This window comes from Lipotes vexillifer, unplaced genomic scaffold (assembly GCF_000442215.2).
Source record: "Lipotes vexillifer unplaced genomic scaffold, Lipotes_vexillifer_v1.1 scaffold536, whole genome shotgun sequence".
NCBI classification, from domain to species: Eukaryota; Metazoa; Chordata; class Mammalia; order Artiodactyla; family Lipotidae; genus Lipotes; species Lipotes vexillifer.
In genome coordinates, this window is record NW_006775074.1 from 2,171,619 (window position 1) to 2,187,189 (window position 15,571).

The following is a 15,571-nucleotide window of genomic DNA, read 5'->3' on the forward strand; positions in this document are numbered from 1 at the left end:
GCGAATGAAGAGAAAAGGAATCTGTAACTTCATCAGAAGTTTCGGAAGTCCGGATGTCATCATGCCAACATGATTTTGCAGAAACACTGCCTTCTACCCCGGATGGAAACACAAAGGCTCCTAGTTACTCCTTCTTGGGCCCAAGGTTGTCCTTACTTTGAAAACACCAAATTGAACTCCTCGGTGTCTCAGGCACTGGTTTCCTTGCTCTGCTCTGTTTAGACGTCAGCATTCCCACGGCTCGGGCCTGAAGTCATTTTCATTAGTTCAGGCCTTCTGATGACATTGACTTTGGATTAACTGAGTTTGGGTCACAGAGATGGAGACAATGATACCCTGCATGACAGCAGTCACGGGCAGGGCGGGCGCACTCATGTTTTAGGCACTGAATTAGTTTTATGAGAACCATGTGTTGGAAAAAGAAAATTATTCTGGGGTGAACAATGGGAGGAGCATTTTTTTTTGCAGGAGAAAAGAACCTCAGAGACTTCTCATGTAGCTTCTCCTTTCAAGTGGCCTTTTGGTTATCGGGAACTAGACACCGTCTCCCTCTGGAATAAGTTGTGGAAACGTCCCAGCCCAGCGTAGATTTATTGGTGCACACTGACAGTATCCTCAGCACCACACAAAATAGAAGATTTATTGATTTGTTTGCTCTCTCTATAAAAGCCATTTCCTCCATACAAGAGAGAGGGTAAGAGGATGTGTGCCTGAGGGGTCGCATCCGAGGAAGGAGGGTGAAATAGAGCACAGACGGGCCCGGTGTTGCAGACAAGAAGCCACGGTCACCGCTCATGGGCTCAGAGTCTCTGTTCTCTCCCTGCTGACTTCCTGGAGTGCGTGTGAGAACAGTCTGTCAAGCTGATCGACGCGTGTCATAAAACTGACCTTGAGTAGGCGGAGCCCATTTGGCGCTGGGCTAGTGAGCGGAGGCGGGGGAGGGGGGACAGAGAGCAGCATCGTGGGGACAGGTGGGGAGCAGAGCCATGGAGGGAAACGGCAGTAGGGGAAGGGGCAGAGCCTGGGGGGAGGCTGGAGAGGGGTAGGAATGCACAGCTGCTGGAAAGAGAATCAGAGAGGAGAGGAAATCAAATACCGCTGGGGAAGGAATCGGGTTTCGCTGAGAAAGGGGTAGGAAGGGAGCAGAGAGCTGCTCAGCCTGATTCTGGGGGGGCTCAGTGGTGTGGGGAGCTGGGGGCCTATAGACGGCCAGACTCAAAGTCTTGAATGTTGTTCCAAAGGCGCCCCTCAAGATGGGCGGGTGATTCTGAGGCTGATTTCCTAAAGTATCTGTGGTCCCCACAAGACACATATATCCATCCCTGTCTCCTGTAAGTCCTCCATGCTGACAGTATTCCTGGACTGGATTTCCTGATCCTCTTGAAGTCGGACTTTCAGCTTCTAGAAATACTGGGAAATGGAAGTAGCTTGGCGCTTAGTACCGTGCTCACGAGATATGTTTTGAATAAAAAAAAAAATAGCTGGGAAGAAAAGTCGTTCTCTCTGAGAGCAGAACACCAGCAGTAAGTCACTCTCTCCTGCAGTCTAATTTTAGAGAGCGAGTTTAAACTGCTATACAAACTGCTTATGGAAGACTGATTTTTTTTTTTTTTTTTTTGCCGTACGCGGGCCTCTCACTGTTGTGGCCTCTCCCGTTGCAGAGCAACAGGCTCCGGACGTGCAGGCTCAGCAGCCATGGCTCATGGGCCCAGCCGCTCCGCGGCATGTTGGATCTTCCCGGACTGGGGCACGAACCTGCGTCCCCTGAATCGGCAGGCGGACTCTCAACCACTGCACCACCAGGGAAGCCCTGGAAGACTGATTTTAATGAGGAGAAGCTCTAGCCTGATGGCCAATCTCCCTTTGACAAACAAGATGGTTCATATCAACCGCCTTCCCCTGCTAGAATAGACAAAGTAGCTTAAAGGCAGCCTGTCACTGTGGGAAGAGAATAGTCTTTTCAGAAGACAGACCCGAGTTCAAATGCTGACTCTATCACTTACCAGCTTCATGATCTTGATTGAGCTACTTAACCTCTCAGATCCTTACCTCCTTCACTATAAAGTGAGGACGGTCGTGAGGACAGACCGTGTACGGAAAGCACCTGACACTTGAAAGAACCCCATTGGCCATAGCGCTGATCGACGTTTTATTAATCAGTCGCAGTAGGAAGAATCAGGCTCTTTTCATACTAGCCCTATGATGGGATGAGTTGATATTAGGTAAAAACAAGAGTAAACCATGATGAGTAACTTCCTCCTCCGGAGGAAGGAGGATGAGTGCATAAGGACAAGAGCCTGGGAGGCCAGATTTGCTCACCTGAATCACAGCGGTATAGTTAGCAGGTGTAAATACTGGGCTGTTGTCGTTTACATCAGAAATATCAATGTTGACAGTGGCAGTGGAAGACATCACAGGAATGCCGACAGTAAAGAATCACAGCGCTTGCTTCCTCCTGGGCCCGCTCGGGCGCTGCAGGCTCACAATGCTTTGCTGAAGATGAGCCATCTTCACGTTGAGTCTTTAGACCGGGGTTTTTCAACCTCGGCACCAACTGGCATTTGGGGCCAGATAATTCTTAGCTGTCAGGGGCGGACCTGTGCGTTGCAGGATGTTTAGCAGCATCCCTCGTCTCTACTCACTAGAAGTCAGTATTGCCTCTGCCTGCTTGTCACAACCAAAAATGTCTCCAAATATTGCCAGATGTCCCCTGGGGGGAAAATCAGCCCGGGGTTAGAACCACAGCTCTTGGCCGTTGTTCAAACTATAACAGTTGTCACAACTGATCTGTCCTAAGTATTAGTTTTGATACTTTGGGAGTATATTACAGGCTTCTATTACCCAGTGAAGTCTTTCTACTTTTAAGCGTCATGCCTATGGCATCTTTTTCCATATTTAAATTTCACTTTGAAGACATATTTTTGGTCAAAAAAGGCAGTGTTTAGAAACTTAGTTTAACCTCGGGCAGAGGAATCTGCTGGATCATTCTTTCTGACCTAGATACCTTCAGGTTATCCTTTTGTATCTGCTCACTTAGGGTCAATGCTGTTCATGACACCAGGACCACAGGATCCCGATGCTGAATATACTTTTCTGCTTTCTTGCTTTGGAAGGACCAAAATGCAAACCATCTAGAAAGTCAGGTTTTGGCTTTTTCTTTAAAGCCTCCAAAACTAAGAAAATACCAGCATCTACTGGCAACAAATTCTTTCTAAGGCCTAATGAAAATACTTCCTGCTGCATTTCAGTCCATCCCTATTTACTCCCATTATTCAATGTGTGTTTTTTTGTTGTCGTTGTTTGTTTGTTTGTTTCTTTTTTTTTTGGCTGCACCTCGAGGCTGATGGGATCTTAGTTCACCGATCAGGGATCGAACCCAGGCTATGGCAGTGAAAACGCAGAGTCCTAACTACTGAACCATCAGGGAATTCCCACTCCCATTATTTAGAATGGAGAACCTTCCTACTTATACTCATGGAGTCTGTGCCTGATTTCAGTGAAGGGGTGGGTGTGGATGGGAAGGGAGCAGGCCTAAACTAGCTTACCCGTTCCCGGTCCAATTTCTTTTTAACCTTCACAAGTCCCAAGACAGGATCCACAGCAAATTCACTGTCTCGATCTCCATTCACAATGGAAAATCGAATCTGTCCATTGGGCTGGCTGTCTGCATCTTCTGCTATTAGCTTCACGGGACACAAGCAAAACAAAGCAAAGACATGACACGACAGACAGAGAAAAGGTTTATTCTTAGGGTCCCAGGTCTGTACAAATGGACACAACTCTGAGAGTTTTCTTAGGCGTTCTACTCACCAATGCCAGTGATCACGCACCAGGGGAAGAGATTTGGGGTTGGCCGAAGGAGGAAAGCACCATTACTAGAGCTGCCACTTTATTTATGTTCATTTTTATCTGCCCACAGCCTGATGCTTATTAGGCCTGATTCTCCTCAGGCCTTGAGCCAGTAAGGATAGACCCAACACTAACTGATACGGATACTTCGGTGATTCTTTCCCAATTCGGCAAAACAATGGTCTCTGCCACTGAGTCAGGTATTTTCTAAACTTATACATTCCCATGTTAAGGAAGTCCAAGAAAATTCCCTTTCCCACATGGCAAACACACAGGCCCACTGTCTGCTGCTCCACGTTGGTGATGTTGGGATTTATATGTATGGAAATAGCCTTGTAATAGTTTCAGGCCCCAGGAGAAATGGCCTGGGAAGTCTACCTTGCATGTGTAAAGAATGAACACCTGGTGCTGCAGGAGCCAGATATGAGGGTGGGTGGAAGGGACCTCTCCCACCTAGGGGTAATGAGGGTGCTGAGGATGGGACTGACTCACTGTTCCCAAATGTAATTTCTGTGTCTAAGAGAACCTGTGTCCTCCTAATACATAGCTTGCTCTTACTGGTATAGAAAAAAATTCCTTCCAGAAAGAGCTCCTTTAAGAGTAACCAGTCAGTCTTAAGCCTGATCCCATTTGTAGCTGCCCTTCTGTATGTGTGTGTGTGTGTGTGTGTGTGTGTATGTATGTGTGTATTTGGGGGGGTGGGGAGGACTTTTTATTCTGTCCTTAGCCATCTACTAACTTGTCATCCAAGGTCACAAACTAGTAGGAACTATTATTAGAAATTCATTCCATGGTCTGTTTTGTTTCTCAAAAATATACACTCCTGGGAGGAAAGTGATGAGTGATCACTTACACCTTGATATAAATGAACTTTATCAGACAGACCCTTTCTAACAGAATGTGGAGAAGGAGTAGTTGAAAGGCTGGTGTCTGACTAAAGTTCTTGGGGACCGAACTGAAAAGAGAAAGTGCGAAGAGAATCCAAGATAGACTCTGCTTACTTTTTCACTCTCTTGAGGATTATTAGTCCCAGGTATCTGGACCACGCCCCTGGCACCTACCAAAATGACAGAGTCCCCGACCAAGGCGTCTTCACTTATGACAGCACTGTAGACATCTTGGCTGAACTCGGGAGGGTTGTCATTCACATCTGTGAGGTTGATGTTGACAGTGGCCATGGCACTGAGGGCGGGGGTGCCCCCGTCTTTCGCTTCCACCACCAGGTAAAACTTTCTGCATAGTTCAAAGTCCAGGACCTCAGACACAGAGATACTCCCTTTGAAGGAAAATGGGGAGCTTTAGATTTGATTAGGAAAAACTCTGGTCAGCAGTCCCACAATCATGGTAATATTTGTAACATCATTTCCAGCCAAGAGTTTGAGATATTCAGGAATTTGTTTACTTAATGCCCAGCTGAAAGCAACCCAGAGTCTGATTAATGCTGTCAGTTAAAACATTGCTATCCATCAGACACAATGCTGAAGAAATCAGGTCTTTGCATGTTTCTGCAATAGCTTCTGAACTTCCCTCAGGCAGCCTGAAAATCTCTGGCATTATTCACCCTCAGGCAATTTGGGAGGAGGGACTGGAGCAAGCATCCCCTATGAGCATCTCCCCAGGATTCCTCAGGTGGACCCAGGCAGACTGAGAATGTGCCAAGATGCGTGGACGTGATTGTAGGACCCCGTCCCTCATCAGTAAGTATATACTTGCAGACTTAACCTAACTCTGAAACTGAATTAACCACTAAGGTGCCTCCCCTACTTATAAGCTGCTTTTCTAAAACTTTTATGGCACAAAGAGGACAAAGACCTCAGAAAGTTCAGGATATAGTGATGTGACGGAAAAGGAAACACTTGGGAATCTGTTGCCAAATAGGAAGCATGAGTTTAGTGTCTACAACTACAGAGCAGAGCTAATACCCATGGCACAGAGCTACTTAAATTAAGCAAGAACAGGTGAAAGCAGCTAGGTGGGGGCACCTCCGCGACGGGCTCCTTGAGTGCTTTCCCTCCCAGCCTAGCCCTTTCTGGTGGGCGGCCCAGTCCTGCCTCCTGCACTTGGTAGCTGGTCATTGTACTGTCTGCAGAGCAGTTCTCGAGGGCATTTACCTCTCTCTGCCACCTGGAAAACAGTCGCTAGGACCAAGGTGAGTACATCCCATCTGTTCTCTTTCCAGACAGGCAGCTTCTCAGGGAGCTAAGCCTGCCCTTCTACTTAAGGTGAGAAATAGAAGTCGTACCTAAAGCAAGAGCCTCTTTCTCTCCATAATTATGTTTTCTTAGCAATTACCACCCCTAGCGCTTTATTTTGCATCCCAGCCTCGTTATCCAGAGCTAGATTTAAACAGTACTCAACCATTTCCCCATGGTATTCATATACAATGGCCATAACTAGACATGCTAAGGCTAACACATATTTAAATGAGGAAAATCCCCATACATTTTAATTTGAAGTAATGCACTTAATAAACAGGGTTACTACTGGGAGAAGCTGCTGCTGCAATCCTTCCATTAATGTTTCCACCCTCCTATACTAAGGCGGGGACTACGTGTCCTGCAATTTTTGCACCCCCATGGCATAGCAGTGCTATATAGAGGTTAGAGCATGTATTCCAGAGTCAGGGAGATCTGACTTCAAATCCTGGATCCCTGCACCACCCACAACTTACTCACATTGGAAAAATTAACCTCTCTGAAGGCGATTTTCTCATACAGAAAATGGGAGAAATAACTAACGACTTAATAGGAATCTGGCGTATCCGCCATGTTACATGAACATTGCTAATTGTGGTAGTTTCTTGCTCATATTTCTTGGATTATCCAACAGAAAACAGACCTCCTTTGCCCTCTTACTCAACAAGTACATATTCCTTGAGTGATGACGGAATTATGTCCAGTGGCCAGAAGGTATGAGGGACTCACCTTTCTCATCTGTGAAATGGGCTGCCTTGCTTATTCATAGGGGGATAGGTAAACAAATAAGAATATCCACAAAAGAGCTTTGAAAATATTAATATAAACACTCTTTGAAAACGCAAGGGTGAGTATGTTTACTTTTCGAAGAATAGCCAAAGTTTTTTCTGAATTATCCTCTTCATTTCCTCAAAGCAGCCCTAATAATTATTAACTCCCCGAGGAAGAGAAAGCCCTAGGGTTGTCTTTGTTCTCTTGGTTTCTTTCTAGACTTCTCTTCCCCAGGAGATGCCACACCCTCCCGCAGAGTTTGAAAAGGGCGTGGTGAGAAATGGCAGTGTTCTGACTATGGGAGCAGTGAGTAGGAATCAAATACAATGCCCATTCCAGCTGGCCGGGTGCTGGGTTTAGAAGGCCTGAAGGTCACCGTGCAGATCACTCATTAACGTCTGCCTTGGTAGGTGACCAGAGAGTGGCAACCTGAGTGTGGACAGTGGCAACTGGAGGCTAATCCCCAGGAGCTATTCCAACACAGAAATATAGGACCCAAGTAACAAAAACAAGCAAACAGAAAAGAGAGAGAAACAAACAGACCCTGAGGCTCCATCTGCACATACTATCTCCCTATCTTGAACCACATGACTGTTCCCAAGCTTGCCAATCTGAAAAATCCTGGAGCCAACGTAGGAGCCAAGTATTTGCCCAGTGAGCCCACAGCAAGGAGCTGAAACTTAGCAGGGGGCATCCTTGGAACAGAGTGTCAGAGGGCACTCTGGGGTCGGCATGCAGGTCCTCCTCTGAGAAGACTTGTTTCCACCAAGAAGGGCGGTTGATTAGAGGGTTACGAGGAGAACCAGGGTATAGTGAAGCCTTAGATTCTAAGTTGGTTGCTGTTTACCCACCTGTCTTTGGGTTGATCCTAAATTTCCCTTGCTCATTTCCAGACCGGATGAGGTACGTAATCTCGGCATTTGTGCCTATATCTTTGCTGGTGGCAAAAACAACAAGGACTTGGGTGCCAGGGGAGGTGTCCTCAGGCACCGTCACCAGGTAGTCCCTCCTCTCAAACACGGGGGGGTTGTCGTTAATGTCCAGGACGGTGATGGTGACAGTGGCCAGAGAGGACAGGGCCTGGCCGGGGCTCTGGTCGGTGGCCTGCACGCTGATGCTGTAGGAGGACTGTTGTTCCCGGTCCAGCGGCTGCTCCAGGATGATGATGCCAGATGAGCTGTCGATGGAGAAGAACCCGTCGGCCGAGTCGGCCAGGGAGTACACGACCTTCCTGTTGGTGCCTGTGGGAGACGCGAGAGCGTGAGCGGAGAGGGGCGCAGCCGGACGCTCTCTGCACTAGAAGACTGTGGCTTTGATGACTGTCTAAGGGCCACACAAAGAAAAACGGTAACTATGGAAACCAATGGCTTTGGTCCTACGACGACTTCAGTTTATAACAAATATACAACTTTACCATACAAATGGTAAAGAAACGGAAAATATTGGTAACAAATACCAGAAACAGTTGGATCTAAAGCAAAACGTTTTGCACATGCATGTGTCACATTGTTATGAGTCCTTCCTTCAATGTTTTCAAATAACTGACCAACTGTCTTGATCATGTTAGAGAAACCGACTTCAATTCTTCTGGCTCGTGTGGCTTGGACAAGTTACAGTCTTTCTTACCTGCCTAGGCCACAAGTAAGATGAAAAAATGCTTTGAAAACGGTGAAGAACATATAACCTATTATTATTCAAGCCCTCAAGCAATTTCTTCATATCTTTATGACCTCCATCTGAAACTGTTATCCTGAGGATTACTATGCATCTCCTAATAAACAATCCAGCAACTTAATAAAAAAAGAAATCGTTGGATCTTCTTAATATATTAAAGAACACCGTGCATCCTTAAGAAAAACTCTAAGATGCCAATAGGTATAAGCGTCAAGATGTGCCACAGAAAGAGAAAGACAAATTAATTAATTAACTTGACAAATTTTTATCTAGACTCTTATCAGGCACTATTCTAAAGGCTAGAGATTCTCATAATGGACAAGAGACAAACATTTCCTGAGGGAAATTTTTACTTTCCGGTGAGAGGAAATAAGAAATGAACTAGAACAAAGAATCAGTAAAATACATGGTATGTTTGGGAGCAAAATGGGAGAAGAATGAAGCCATAATTGGGGGGAATCGTGAGTGCTGGTGGGAGAGAGCATCTGGGAGCTGGGGAGAAGGGTGGTCCTTTTAATACAGGTGGTTGGAAGTTTGGCATTTGAGTGAAGACCCGAAGGAGGGGAGGGAGTGAGCAGTGCAGAGATCTGAGGAAGAACGCCGCAGGCAGAGGGCCCCAGGCAAGCCTGGGGTGGGAGCTGAGCTCGTGTTTGAGGAGCACGGGGGAGAGGACCAGTGTGAGCAGAGTGAAAAAGAGAGATGCAGGAGATGAGAGCAGGGTGGTGACGCACTGGGGAGCGGATCGCCCGGAGGGGTGGTGGTTGGTGGTAGTTGGGAAGCGCTGGAGGGCTCTGAGGAGGGGAGTCACATGATATGAATTAGATATTAACAGGATCGCTCAGGCAGCTGGTTATGAACAGAACAGCAAGAAAGGAGCAGAGACCCACTGGCAGTCTCCTGCAGGAAGACAGGTGTGCAATAAGGGCAGCTGGAATGGACGGTGGTGTTGGAAGGGGTGAGAGGTGGTCGGATTCCAGATGTACTCTGAACACGTGGGTGTGAGAAGTGAGGGGCCCTAAATGTATTCTGAACTTGGAGGTGGTGAGAATAGATCGCTTTCTCACCGTGGAGCTCGCAGGATGTGGGATGTGAACGAAAGAGAAGATCCCAGAATGACTCTTAGGTTTGGGCCTGAGCGACTGAAAAGAGGGAGTTATCATCGGCTGCCATGGAGAGGACTGACTGTGGGAAGACTATAGGATTTGGACGAAGATCGCGGGCCCTGTTTTGCATCGATTAAGTGTGAGATGGACATTTTATATTTAAGTGGAGATTCAAGTAGGAAGTTAGCAGAGGAGGCTGGAGATCAGAGGAGAGGTCCAAACTGGAGTTACATTTTTGAGGGTCTTCAGCATTCAGAGAGCCAGCAGAGCCGTAAGAATGGATGTGGTCGTGGGCTTCCCTGATGGCGCAGTGGTTGAGAGTCCGCCTGCAGGGGACACGGGTTCGTGCCCCGGTCCAGGAAGATCCCACATGCTGCGGAGCGGCTGGGCCCGTGAGCCATGGCCGCTGAGTCTGCGCGTCCGGAGCCTGTGCTCCACAACGGGAGGGAGAGGCCACAGCAGTGAGAGGCCCACGTACCGCAAAAAAAACCCCAAAAAACGAATGGATGTGGTCGTAAGGGAATATAAAGGGGAAAAAGAAATACTGTGGCCAGTAAGCCTAGAGCACCCCGTCAAAGGAGGGAGAGGATCTAGTCAGAGGGTGGCCTCCAGTTTCATAACTTAAAGAAATGCACATAGTTACCAAAATACCATTTTACCTTAATATATACTAAAGCTAAAACCTACCAACCAGGAAATGTTCATTAACAACCAACAGATCAGTGAATGATGATTAGACCAACTTCCGATTCTGAAGATTGGTTTAACTGTTTTCATCCGAGGAGCTCAGCACTTCAAAATGGTTTATAAACCTCAGATTCACTAGGAGTTACAGTTTATAAGAAAGAAAACATAACAACTTCATAGGCTGAAAAAGCAACATGTTGATCCTAAATGCTCTTAATGAAGACAGTCATTAGTCATGACTTTAGCTATGACAACTACCTGAAAATGTCTTTTGCGAATCATGGACCCCTAGAATATAAGCTCTTACAGGGAGGGCCTACACACTGTCGTTTTCTATTATACCATCTCACCATGGGGACAGGCCTTTGGCAGTAATAAGAGTTAAACATGTTACTCCCTCAATGTACAGTTTCCCTTAAGCCAAAATTCCAAGCAAACCAACAAAATCATGTATCTGGAGGGAATGACAGAAATTGCATTATGTGGCTTTAACCAGAAGGTCAACATTGAGAGTTTGTTCATGGTTCCATTCCAGAGAGTCCATTTTTTCCAAAGTTTCATCATTTACTTCTATTTCTCTTTCAAAACAACCACCCCGTGATATATAAACATCAACCTCTGATGTTATTGATGCTGGGATGAAAAACAAGAAGTCTTTGCTCTTTCCTTGCTGTCCCTTGAAATAAGGCCCCAAAGCAGGTGTTTTAGAGTTGCTTTCTCCCTACTTTTAGAGGTGGCTGCAAGATTAAACTTTTCAACATAAATTCCTGGGGTGAATACACAGAGGATCGCGGAGGTGATGAAGCTTGCACCTGAAAAACAATAACCCTGCCTGGGTGTCGGAGCTGACTGTGTGCTCTGGAAGCTGCCTTGACTGACCGGATAGTGTCAGGATACCTCTCAAAGGCACAAAAATGCATTTATGGAAACACATCAGTGATTGACATAAATACACCACATGGGTTTTCAAATCACACATGTTCCCTGGGGATTTGGCTTCCAGCCCCAGCATATGCAAGAGCACTGTTACCAACAATAAGATGCGGCAGGAATTTCATGCAGGATCTTTCATCTGAGCATCTGCTGACAACACCCACTTCACTGACACATAAACCAAGGGCTGAGGGATTTCCCTGGTGCCACTAGCATATGTAGGTAAACAGGAGTGACAAAGTCCTATTTTCAGATGTGCTCCTGGATAAGTTTCCTCTTCAGGCTTGATGATCATGTAGGATGAAGGCCATTTCTGACCCTGTTCTGAAAGCCATGGTGCTCAAACCCGCTGAGTTAGGAGAGGTAGGGGTTCGGTTTGCACACTGCCGCTCTCTGTGGCAGCAAGGCCTGAAGGGAAGGTGCTTTTCATGACTGCCTGTGTTTCCTTCACTGGGACAGATAGCTGAAATCTAATTAAAAATATTGCCTGTGTTCCCAGTCTGCAGATTTCTCTCCCAGCCCTATTCAGAGGCCCTTGGCTCTGCTCAGACCCCCAAGCAGGAGAGGCCGTGTTTTCGGAGCTTCCAGCTCAGCTGGCTAGCCCTGTTGTTGAAACCCTGCATTTACAAGGCTGACATTGATCAGCCACACAAAGACCACGGCTCCCCTCTGGGTAGGTTCTGTTCCTTTAAAGCTTAGGGACAGGGAGTTTCTGCTTTATCACAGCAGAAAACTATCCCCAACAAGTTGCTGACCCAAACTCCCCCCACTCCCCGTATATTTTGCTTCTGACAGTATATTGCGCCAGGAGGAACAGGGAGATTTACTGTTTACCTCTCCTTTCTGTTACCAGTCAGACTTATATGAAAGTAAGACTAGAAAAGATTGGGGCAGGGTGGGCACCCAAACCAACAAACCTGCTAAGTGGTATCTCTTGTGATTTGGTAGTTCTGAAGAAAAGAGCAGGATATATTTTTGGAATGTATCTAAACTCCAATTTAGACACAATTGCAACAGATTTCAGTGGTTTCTAGAAATCAAGTCAGATGCATAAATGCCAACGTGCAGGCAATACTTCTGTTGGAGCACTCGGGTCTTTTGCTGTATTACCAGGCAATGGGGGCTCTTTGCTAAATAAATGCAGGTCCCGTCACTAAAGTGGAAACTTTCTATCCAAGGGCGTTTGATAAATGCCATCCTTCAAATCACCAGCTTTTCGCTACGTACTGGGCAGAAAAGATGAACCCAAGCAGAAGACCAACCCAGTAATTGGTCTAATGCTCTCACTGTATGTCACGACATGTTATATTAAGGTATAACATTAATCCATCATTTCACGTCTGTGTTTTTAAGTACGTAATTCTCTTCTCCAATTTGCGCTTAATTTAATGAGGACGGAGCTACTTAGCTTCTTAAGATGCTGAAATGCCAGACTACCAAGAGAAGTATGATTTTCATTGCATGTGAAATTTCTGCGTGTTAACTGTGGCACATAGAGCGGGCAGGCCTTCAGAGGATTAAAATCAAGTAAACAGAGAATGCTTAAAATCCCGATTTGCTCAAAGGAAGTAACAGGTAGTGGCATTTTGTGGAGTGGGGTGAGAGGAAAGAAATAGCATGTACAGATTCCCAGAGAGAAGGCTATGAAATCCTGGGGCATCTATATTCCCTCCCTTGGAAGATTTCTAAATGGAGGCTAGGTTCCTCTCAACTGGGCCAAATGAAAAGAGGGACTGTTTGGGGAGCATGGAGTGTACAGAAAAGTCAACGTTTTAAATGCTTAGGAATGAAGGCAGTGTGGTGCAGTCTTGGAAGACAGGAGATCTTGCTTGTAGCCCATGGGTTTCCCAAGTACACTCATGTAGCTTAACCTCGTTGGGTCTCAGGTGTCTTCATTTTTAAAATGATAGAACCTAGTCCATTGAAGTGTAAGATGATCTTCCAGCACTGTGATTCATTTGCAAGTTAATTAATGGAGTTGGTTTCATTTTTGTTTTCAAAGGGCTGACCCTCTCCTCCAACTGGCCATGAAGTTGCTGGACCTGGGCATAAATGGGCTGAGTCACCAAAGGAAAAGTCCACGTTCAACCCAGTGATGATGAGCTATTGGACTCTTCTGGATGGGATGAAAACTTAACACAGTAGTTTCATACCATTCAGTTACATGTTGAGAGTTCACACATATAGTTTAGAGCAAGGCTTTTATACCTCAGTGAGAAATAACGCCCACTGCTAGGATCATCCCCAAGGATCTCACCTAGTGTCAGAAGAACTGAGCTTGATACTTGAGATTGTTAGAATCAGTACCAAAACCAAACGGCCAGAGCAGCCAACACAGCAAGCACACTGAGACTTTTTTTAACCTGGTCTTTAAAAATGTTTTCTCCCCTCCTTCTGAGATCAAGCTCCCTGGGCTTAAGGAACCTACAAGAGCTCTGCTGTTACTCAGGGGGTCTCATGATGGCTGCTGCTTTGACTCTGTCAGGGCAGGGCCATGTCTGTGACCTTCACACTGTATCCTCCAGTGCCTGCACAGGATCTGGCCTGTAGGCAGCACACAGAAACTGGGGGTTGTACTAAATTGCTGTAAACTGGCTTTTCTAAAGGGACTTGAATTTATCCAGAATAGACATCTGGGGAAAAAGTAATCTGAAACAGTCTCAACAATCATACTCTAGAAATACTTTTAATTTTGGTTCTAATCATTTGCTTTCATATCAGCTTGATTGATATACTGAGGTGTCATAATTTATGTACAATAACCTGAACACATTTTAAGTGTCTAGCTCATAAATTCTGAGAAATGTACATCTCTGTGGAACCACTATCCGCATTAATACAGAGCATTGCAATTGCCCCTTACAGTTCCTTCATGTCCCATGGCTGTCAGTCCCTCAATCCCATGACGTAGGCAATCTAATAAGTTGTTTTGAACCGACACTTTCTCCCGTCTTCATGAATGTCTATTTATCAGTGCTTGAAATCCCACAAGTACATTTAGATTTCAGTCTTTAGGACCCAGGCATGGTGATTAAGACACATTCTTATTTAAGCTACAAGGATTACCTTTTGAAGAAAAATGCTAAACAAAGCTTTGGTTCTTGAATATGTCATTGCATTCCTTTGCAATAGCCTTATCCTTAAAATATAGTACTTTTGAGAAGCACAAGGGTTCTGTCTTTCTCACCGGAGACCCTGGCTATGACCCTCCCATTTGATAAGGATTTGTCAAGTGCCACTTGTTTGACTATTCCAGGCACCATGCTGAGGTGAAGGGGAGCCCAAAAGATGCTTCCCTAATTCTAGGAGCTTAGCAACTTGACAAGGAATTACGTAAACTATTAACTATGTATTAAAGTAATATCTTAGCTATCAGATAGTTTAGAGTTTCCTGCATGTCTTCCAATCCTACCTGAACTGGAATGTTGAGTTCTTTTGATTCTACCTCTGAGAGACCTCTTGAACGTCTGTGGCTGGGACTCACAGTCAGGCAAGGCTCCACCTTCTCTCACCTACACTGTTGCAAGAGACCCCTAATTGCAAACTCGGACTCCATCCTTTCCTGGCTAAATTTAACCAGAGTTAAGTTCCTAAAACGCTGGGTCCAGTCCTGCCCCACCTGCTCAAGACAGTTACCAACTTCTCACTTCTTACAGCAAGAAGTAAAAATGATTGAGAATGGCTTTCCAGTCCTTTCTAGTCTGGTCCCAGCCCACACTCTCCAGGTCACTTCCTGCCCCACTTCCCTGTTGGGTGGTCTACTGCAGTCACTCCTGAAGACACACTCACATTTACTCTTGCAGGTCTCTGCTCATGCTTTCCTTTCTACTCAGAACATCCTCTTCCCCGCCTTCACTTGTCAAAATCCTACATATTCTTTGCAGGGTCTCCTCTGGGATAGCTTCCTTAACTTCCCCATTTGCTCCCTTCCCTTTGCTTCCTTAACATAATTATTTCATTCTCATTAGTTATATTTATATCCTTTCTCCCACTAGATTAATGTATCATTTAGGCAGAAGGACCGTGTCTTTTTTTTTCCTTTCCACTTTACTTTTTCCCCCAGTTTTATTGAGATATAATTGACATTTAGCCCTGTATAAGTTTAAGGTGTACATAATGATGTGACTTACATATATCATGAAATGATTACCACAGTAAGTTTGGGAATAGCCACCCTCTCAGGTAGATACGAAATTTAAAAAATATATATTTTCTTCATGATGAGAACTCACATGGGATTTGCTCTCTTAACAACTTTCACATATCACATACAGCAGTGTTCATTATACTTATCATGTTGTACCTTACATCCCTAGTACTTATTTATCTTATAACTATAACGGGAAGTTTGTACCTTTT

General features: G+C 45.5%; 1 protein-coding gene across 1 annotated transcript in view; it reads right to left on the reverse strand.

The window, feature by feature from the left end:
- The window catches only part of FAT3 (FAT atypical cadherin 3), a 592,627-nt gene that overhangs the window by 49,821 nt on the left and 527,235 nt on the right, over positions 1-15,571 (reverse strand). The window contains 4 exon segments of the mRNA XM_007449656.1: positions 2,320-2,455; positions 3,538-3,683; positions 4,911-5,121; positions 7,663-8,056. Of these exon segments, the coding sequence (XP_007449718.1) occupies positions 2,320-2,455; positions 3,538-3,683; positions 4,911-5,121; positions 7,663-8,056 (887 nt within the window).